General features: G+C 37.7%; 1 protein-coding gene across 1 annotated transcript; it reads right to left on the bottom strand.

Moving 5' to 3' along the window:
* Positions 1 to 1570: 1570 nt before the first annotated feature.
* On the bottom strand, positions 1571 to 5193 carry LOC130589639 (uncharacterized). The gene is made up of 5 exons (XM_057391062.1): positions 4626 to 5193; positions 3849 to 4277; positions 2813 to 2935; positions 2669 to 2693; positions 1571 to 1748 (listed from the first exon to the last, which is right to left on the bottom strand). Exons 1-5 carry the CDS (start codon positions 5191 to 5193, stop codon positions 1571 to 1573), a joined length of 1323 nt encoding a protein of 440 aa, XP_057247045.1.
* Between the last annotated feature and the right edge of the window lie 3978 nt (positions 5194 to 9171).

Here is a 9171-nt window from a genome sequence, read left to right as displayed (position 1 = left end):
GAGAAGAAGAGTAAACAAAAATAAAACCAGAAGCACACAACCAAATTAATACTCACTAATTAGCATATATACATTTCAGTGACATTATTAGTTCAGATAAAAGTATGACAATGTGACATAATATTAGACACATGACTTGGGCAAAAGATATAGATGATTCACCTACATACATAAAGTGATTAGTAAATAATGTCCCAGACCCCTATTAAGAATGTCAAGTTTTTTTTTTTTGCTATTTTTCTATATATGTTCAACTAATTCTACAAGTATATGGTCAAAATCCCACTCTTAGCACGAGTTTGAATAGTGTACGAAAAGGGAAGTGAGGAGTGTTGTGCAACTAATGAAGAGGATGACAAAGGAGAAGAGGAATGAGGTGGAGCGGACTGGTGAACATGGCTAGAGGGGGGGTCTGGTAGTGTTGGCTAAATGGGGCAGACTGGGGGCATATGGGGGCTGTTGTGTGGATGTTGCAGGCTGCTGCTCAACAGCGTGTAGGGAAGCAGGCATAAATATGCAGGGGAGTGGCTGTGGGGGAGGCACTGCAGTAGGAGGACTACAGGATGATGGCGGCTGGGCACAAGGGGACAACAATGTGGCAGTATGTGCAGGAACATGGTTCTGAGCACAGTGCACTTGGTCAATGGTTGGGGTGGTTGATGGTTGCGATGTACATGGGCAGGCGAATTTCGCAGATCGTATGGAATGTGAGTCACTGATTTGTTTCTAAACTTAGATCATTTTTTGGTTAATATCTTATATTGCTTAGTCTCTTTTTGTTCCTATCTCTAACACTAACAAGAGTTGCTGTCTTTTATTAACCAGACAAAAAGAGAAAGTGTGGAGGTAATAATACATTTTTCACGGACCTTATTGACACTATTCCACATCAGTGTCTTATCTTGTTTGTATAATGAAAACTCTGCTGTCATTTTTTTTGTAGGGCCTGAATCCACTTATGTTCATATTTACACTTATCGCTAATGTTGCCTACATTGGAAGGTACTATCTCTCAATTTTGGTTTGTTACAAGAGGTGATAATGTGTCTAGCATACTTGCAACTACTTGAACATTGACTGCTCCATTGCTCAGCTCAAGTGAACTTTTTTTCCATTGATTAATTATCATCAGTGAACTTCTCTACAGATATTTAATAATCGCATCTCACCAATCATTAATCATTTCAATTAGAATTGCAAAGCTCAAAGTATCATTGACGAGTACGAGGTTCAAGTCACAAAAATAAGCAACGCAGAACAATATAAAAGATGTTTAACAAAAGATCTTGCCGTCTTACATTCCTAAGAATAACAACAACTAAGCCTTATTCCCAAAGTGATTTGGGGTCGGCTAACATGAATCGTCAACTGTAATCGTGACCAGAGGAGATGGCATTGTCAAGAGTGATAAAAGTTTTTTTTTAAAAAAAAGGGTTTAAGTTTTAAGAATTTTTAAAGCAGTTTTTTTTTTTTTTTGAAAACAAGGTTTACACCAAAAAGTGTTTAGAAGAGGTTTTCAACAAAAAGTTTTAATACCAAAACAATTGAGAAAAACAAATAAATGCAGTAATCACACCCCTTCCTCCACATAGATACTGCCCCTCCACCCACTTCTATCTAACGTCATGCTCTCCTCAATCCCAAGTAACCTCATATCACTTTCAATTACCCTCAGCCAAGTCATCTTAGGTCTTCCCCTACCTTTTACAATTTGATTACTCCTCCACTCTTCAATTCTTCTTACATTCCTAAGAATCCAATGCAAAATAGAAAAGCAAGAAACAGGTTATTCTCTATATCTCCTAAGACAGCAGGAACGAGAGTAAAACACTGTAAATAACTATATGAATACGCCCCTTAGCTGATAAAAACTTTATTAGACTCGTAGAATACTAAAATATCATAAATGATAATAATCCTCGTATGCATTAGGTTCCCTGTGCATTAACCTTCAAATGAGAACCTCACTTGTCAAAGAGTCAGACCCATGTTGATTTAATGAATTTAAATTAATTCCTTTCTTATCAAAAAGAAAAAAAAAACACAATCCTTACAGATTCATCAATCCTTGACCATCACTTATACAAATTACTTTGATCTGATTTGCAGATAGATTTATAGCAATTAATGTGTAAGTCTACCAGGCTCAGATTAGACAATGAACAAAGCTTTTTTTTCCTAATCTATTTATTTAAGCCTTCAAAAGGTACAACCAATCATATCTGATATTAAATAGACCAATACAACACCTCTAATTAGGAAATGTGCGATGTTATTTATTTGTTCATCTTGCTTCATTGAATATTAAAAAGAATTTAACAATGTACTGATAATATCAAGTAATCTCTAGCGTGTAGAATTATGTGAGAGGACCAAGAAATGCATAGATTTAAACAAACAAAAACTAAAACCATAATCACCTTCCTCTTCCTCTTGTTAAGGTATTATTAACTTCTATTAATTTGTTTTTGTTCCAGTTTCTTATCACTTTATTCTATGCTTAGAAACTAAGCATAGAATGTCAACCCTCTAGATAGCATTAACCTTAAGCATAGAGCATAATCTAGACACTCTCAGACATTTATGAGAATGAAATGGCATATAGAGATCAACATTCAACAAACAGTAACTAGGAAAGAGATAGAAGATAAACAATAAGTTAAAATACCAGAGAAGCATGAAGGCAAATTTACCTAGAAAACGTATAGCAAGATTACAAAAATATCAAACAAAAACTCATCTTTAACTAGACTCACAAACAATAGCACAATTAGAAATTAAAACTAGAGAAGATAAAACGATAATAACTTACCTGTTACAAACAGAAGACGACGAATTAGCACTTGATTTGGTTCCCTTAGTGACCAAGCAGTTGAGAGCCGAAGATGATGAGAGGAAAAACAGAATAATCCAAGAGAAATTGGAAATTCAAAATCTGTGAGACTAAGAAAAAAAATCTTTAGAATTGATGAATTATAAAACCTAAGATTCATGGGAGACTAAAAACGAAAAAACCACGGTAATTCGAAAAATCAGATATTGAAATTTTAGAAAATTCAATGCAATAAGGACGTAATTGACTACAAACCTGCGGATCAGAAGAATTCTAATGAAATTCCCCAATTTTCGATGTCAAATTGTCTAATCTCGCAGCTTCCAAATTGTGCTAACTGATGGAGGTTGAAGATGACCAGATCAAGGGGAATTCGAAAACACCCGGCGTGCGAATTGCAGATCAAAGAACTGATGAACTCAATTTAGGGTTTGAGGCATATGGGGGGAGCAGTTGAGGTTTGAAGAAGTGGGAACTGGGAAGTCGAATTTGCTGATTAAAGCATTGACAAAATTAAAGTATATGTCATGTGCCTTGCACGAGTATTGTCGACGCCAAAAGAGGGCTCGAAATTTCTGGACGCCTTTGAGCGTCGAGGAAATGCAGGACTATAAATTTATCCCAACGCCTACAAGCTACAGCTAGGCGTCGACATAAAAGCGTCCACAACACAAGGTTTTTGTAGTAGTCTTGAACAACCATGTATATAAAATTCAATTTTTAGGCAAATGTTTCCATTTTAGTTGAGTGTCTTGTAAAATCTATATTTAACTAGTTTTAGGACCCGTGCATGATGCACAGGAGTATTAATTGCTTGATAGCATAACTAATGAGCAATAAAAAGAACCAAAATAACGAAACATATTTAAATAATCATATATCAAGGCATCAAATTGTTATTTACACAAATGATTTTTTAACGCAATCTATATGTTTGAAAACACTTCCTTGTAAACTACGTTTGTTCTACTTGTACGCACTCCATGTTCTTTGTCAAAAGGAAGTATCTTCAGACCTTTTTTGCTCGTAACTTTGGAAACAGCAACATAAAATTGGCCGTGGCTAAAAACAGGTCTCGGGAGATACAGGCCTACATGAGACAAAGATTGTCCTTGACTTTTATTTATAGTCATAGCAAAATAAACCATTAAAGGAAATTGACATCTCTGAAATCTGATAGGAAACTTAGTGGAGTCCGACGGCGTCAATTTCATTCTTGGGATAAAAACTTTTGCACCCACATTACTTCCGGAAATAACAGTAGCTTCAATAACACGGTTACCTAAATGATTGACGACTAACCTCGTGCCGTTACATAATCCAGATGTTTGATCAATATTACGTTGAAGCATAACGGGTGCACCAACCTTTAATCGTATGCTATGATTTGGGAGACCAGAGCATTTTATTGTATTGAGGAATTCAGTGGAGTATATTTCGTGGACTCCAAAGTTTCCTTCCTCTTTGCTTATAGCATCCGAACTCAAATAGACTCTCTCTTCTCCTGGAATAGTATATAGAACATTATCATTTACTATCTCCACTATCTCATTTGTTGGGGCCAAAATAGCTCTTTCATGGAAATATTTAGCTTCCCAAATATGCTCTTGTAGGTCTGGATACGTGCTTTCAACAATTGCTGAAATCGGATTGACCCTGGGATCTATAAGGATATCTTTTGCAATCTCGATGACGGCTTCACCATCATTAGGACCGCCAGCATTTCCATCTCCTACGCTTAGTATCCACTCTGAGAATTCTCGCAATTCATCAACAGAAGATTTCGAGGAACCTGGTTGTAATCTCATATTGCGAGTAAGTCTTAGGACCTTACACGAATCCCATAAGTAAGACGAATTAACGGTGGTGAACACGATATCCTGCCTACTTCCCTTTGGTACAACTGGTAATATCTGCCTGAGATCACCACCTAATACTATCACTTTACCTCCAAATGGTCGATGCAAGTTATCCCTATCAACAGACCTCATTATGTCCCTCAAACTTCTATCAAGTGCTTCAAAACAATACTTATGCATCATTGGAGCTTCATCCCAAATGATAAGTTTTGTCTTAATGAGAAGAGCAGCTAATTCCGACCCAGGGCGAATTCCGACGAAAGTAGAATTTTCATTTACATTCAAAGGGATACCAAATCTAGAATGAGTTGTTCTTCCACGTGGAAGGAGGAGAGAAACAATTCCACTCGAAGCTACTGGCAATATAATTTCACCCTTCTTTCTTATTGCAGCACATAATGTTTTCCAAACATATGTTTTACCCGTCCCTCCATAGCCGTAAACGAAAAATACACCTCCTTCTTCACTCGAGACCGCATCCAATACTTCTCGATAAATCATCGACTCTCATCAGTTAAACCTTTATACAATTTGTCGTGTTCCAAGGTCATTTCCTCAATGTCATATGAAAGCTCATCTGCTATAAGCTTGTTTTGTCCTTCAAAATGATTAGTTCATCTGGAAACGGCATTTCACTGAATCTACGCAAGCTGCTACCATTACTTTGGAGCATGGTTTCAATCTCAGCCAATGCAAAAGATTCGATTTGATCATCGGTTAAATGCAGGTCTGTGAAACATATAAAAAAAACAGTAACCTATATTATGAATGCAAATTGCTAAAAAGTATGGTTTTTGACTCAAAAATCTTTTCGTAGTTATGTACCTTTTTTTTTTAAGACAACGCTGCTTGTAAAGTATGTCATCAGATAATAACTGCCATGTCTTATGCCAAACTTCCTCCGGCTTCGACATGCTACCAGATAATTGTAACATAGAGAACAAATGTCTTAGATAATACCCTGATTCTCTAAAACTTGCTTCTGTTATTGCATCGACATATTCCTTGTCATCATCAAGTAAACCCCTTGCGTAGCAAGCTTCCTTGAATGTAGGATACACTAAATCACCAACCGTTCTAATGTCTTCGTAGCATGTCGCGCCTTTTACACAATTCAATAAAGTTCTAAGATAGAACTTCTCTCCAGATCCTGGTGAGACATGGTAGATTCGTCTTATTGTGAAACCTTTAGCTCTTGGTGTCCACTCTCTCTGTGCCTGTTTCCAAACAAATTTTATAGGGAACTCCACATAAGTAAGCTCCCTAGCTTCTTCATATTTTTGGTTACATTGCATCCAAGATAGGAATTTCGTATTGTCAATATGAGTTCTGTCTAGTACAGATTCCACATCCGCATGCTCATTAAACAAAACGATTTGTTCTCCTAGTAGATGAAAACTTAATCTTTCAACAACAAGGGTTCGATAATGTATGCTGAATCCAAAAATCCTCTAAATTGCTTCACACGCCAAAATATATCGGCAATCATAGTACATCTTTATCTCATCTATTTCTTTAGCTTCGCCTTCTTTCTGTTTATCTTGATAAGCCGCAGCTGTAACCCTATCATATCCCTTGTTTATATATTTGAACAAATATTTAATTGATCTAGATTGGTTACACCATTCAACGTTTATGTGTCCCTGATATTTACGAAGCAATTCAGCATTATACGGAACAACATACCGATTATCAAGGTGAACCCCACTCTTCTCAACTATAGATTCATTATCTCTTCGTCTGTACACTGAATATCCTTCATCATCTACCCTAGTTGCATCATTGAACCTCTTGGGAAAATGCTTACTGCATGGACCGTTGGTGAGGCCTAAGTCGTATCGGCTAACGCGCAAATAAATCAATACTACCCTACACAAACGTAGTATAAGGAAGTAAGGTTCGAATCCACGGAGAAGGTAAGTTTGGCTTGACTAGACGTGTGCTATGGTAACAATGGGGGGGTTTTGGGAATGAAAATTTAAACAAACAAAACAGAAACAAGGAAAATCAAATAATAAACGAGATCTTGGCAATCAATCTTCACAACCAATTCAACCCTTGATCATGAACAATCCAACAACTAAGTTACTTGAACGCCCTATTGTGAATCATAAGATTCAATCTCCCCTAACGTAGTGGTATGACTAAGCGAGCGCTCTAGTCTCTACCTTAATGGCAAAACAACCTAGTCATCTCTAGATTCAATTTAGCAATTAGATAACAACTAGGGAGATTTCAATAGGGTAATCTAGCATTCACACAAGCGGTCGAATGCGAAATTATATGATGATTCTTCTTATACTCAATCATCCAGAGCGTGCAATAATTGGGCATAAACTACAACCCTAGATAATCTCAAAGCAGACAATTATCTAGATAGTAGAGATTGCAATAAGCAAGAAGTTAATTGATCAAGTTAACTTAAGCACAAAAACAATCAAACATGAAGAACATGAAGAATCATCAACATTCAAGCAAATTAAAAGAAGAATTGAACTCACAAGTTGATTAAAATGGTTGATTCGATTGATACACCAAGATGGAAGATTAGCCCTCCATAATAAACAAGTTTACAATTTTATTTGAGTTCTCTCTAAAAACCAGATAAAAAACCATCCAAAACACAAAGGATGATATGTTCCTTTAATAGCAAAACAGGAGAAGACGAAAAGCCGAAATCTACGTTGCAGGGCTCCGCGACCGCGGAGGAAAACACCGCGACCGCGCAGGGGGTCCGCGACCGCGGTGAGGTCGCGGAGATGCTCTCGGCAGTTTTTCCAAATTCTGCTCCAAATTCTGTCGCGCCCGCGGTCATGTGCTCAGCGACCGCGGAGGCTGCCGGTACATCTTCCTCCATCTTCCTTGGATGCTTCCTCAATTGATTAACAAATTCTTCCCATTTGTTTCCTTCTCACTTAAATGCACTTTGTTGACTTATTCCACTTGTACACTTGACTTTGTGACTTGCATTTTCTTCAAAGCACATTGTTACAATTGACCCTCTCATCAACATAAAAGAAATAAAGAACTAAATACCAATATGATGAGAAAGAGTACAAAATCATACCAAAATATGTTCAAGACCACACAAAATACCAAATAAGTACTAAAAATGCCATATGAACATGGCATATCAAATTCCCCCATGCTTAGACCTTTACTCGTCCTCGAGTAAAATCCTAACTCCTTTCTATCTCCAAGGTCTATCAAGGAAAGCATGGAGAAATTCACACAAAATCCAATCCTAACACCACTACTCCAATCAAAAGCGAATAAGTGATGAATCGCAACTAGCTAAAGTTTGAGCGGAAGTAACCTCAACGCATCAAAACTCTAGCCATCTTATCGCTCCATAATCCACAAGGATAGTTAACTTGGTGTGGAAATGACCTCAACACACCCAAGCTAACTGCACACAAACCAAAGAGCAAGGGAGCTAACATGTCCTAGATCCCCCAAGCTCAACTCACACACTACTCCCTCAAAACAAAGCCTTGGTTCGGAATAACACCATCAAACCAAGAGCTTACCTCTTAAAACAACCTCCGACTCCCCTTATGGCTCCAAGATGAAAAACAAGAGGTTTCTAACCTACCACCATCTAAACCACAACCTCCTTATTTCAACAATGAGTGACCTACCCAAACGCCGCTTCAAACACCCTTCATATGCCACCACTCCGAGAAATAAGTGACATCCGAGTCCTCTCCTTTTGCCTAGGCGCCCTCCCGGGTTTTCACCTAGCCACTCATCATTATATTTTTTTTTTTTCTTTTTTCATCTCTCATGTTTTTTTGTTGTTTTTCTTTCAAAAAAATTTTTTTTCATTTTTTTTTTTTTTAGCTGTTTTTTTTTTTTTCGAACTTACGAAATGAAAACAAATATTTACATTATAAACAAATCATCAATCATCAACAACTCCTCTCCCCATGCTTAAAGGACACATTGTCCCAATGTGTAAGAAATCAAAAGAGCAAGCAAAAGGAGAAAAACTCAGGGATCACATGAAATGCCCCCGCTACCGGAAGCACAGAGCCAGATGCTCCTCCAGGGAAATCACCATATGGAACATAATACCACCATACTGCTGCTGAAAGAAAGCATCTAAATGCCTCATGTAGCCCATGGTAGCATTACCCTGGAGAGTAAGAGCCTGCAACTGTTCCTCGATAGAGGAAACCTACTTCCTTACCTTGCTCCATCTCCATATCATAATCCCCATCACCTTCCTCATCCTCATCCATATCATCCAAAATCCCACCGCCTACCTCGGGCCGAATAAAGAAATCGGCCACCGTGGGGCCAAAAGGAAAATTGGCCAAGGAGGAAGATAAAACCATCACCACAGTGTATCTGAAATGGGGGACCATCAGAGCTCTTCAACATGTTCATTTTCAACAATGTGCGGGCATTAAACAAGAGAAACTTATCAGCCACCGGTTCACAAGCATTATTAGGAGGATATCCCAACCGCGTAAT

Source organism: Beta vulgaris, chromosome 1 (assembly GCF_026745355.1).
Source record: "Beta vulgaris subsp. vulgaris cultivar EL10 chromosome 1, EL10.2, whole genome shotgun sequence".
NCBI classification, from domain to species: Eukaryota; Viridiplantae; Streptophyta; class Magnoliopsida; order Caryophyllales; family Amaranthaceae; genus Beta; species Beta vulgaris.
This window is presented reverse-complemented; position numbering and strand designations above follow the sequence as displayed.

What these genes read in the sequence shown, in the direction of transcription:
- LOC130589639 (XM_057391062.1), bottom strand. Translation starts at nt 5,193, where the DNA reads ATGATTTATCGAGAAGTATTGGATGCGGTCTCGAGTGAAGAAGGAGGT. An exon ending in CAATATGAGATTACAACCAG is followed by an intron (nt 4,278 to 4,625) that starts GTTCCTCGAAAT and finishes GAAACTTTGGAG; the next exon opens with TCCACGAAATATACTCCACT. An exon ending in TCGTCTTCTGTTTGTAACAG is followed by an intron (nt 2,694 to 2,812) that starts GTAAGTTATTAT and finishes TACGTTTTCTAG; the next exon opens with GTAAATTTGCCTTCATGCTT.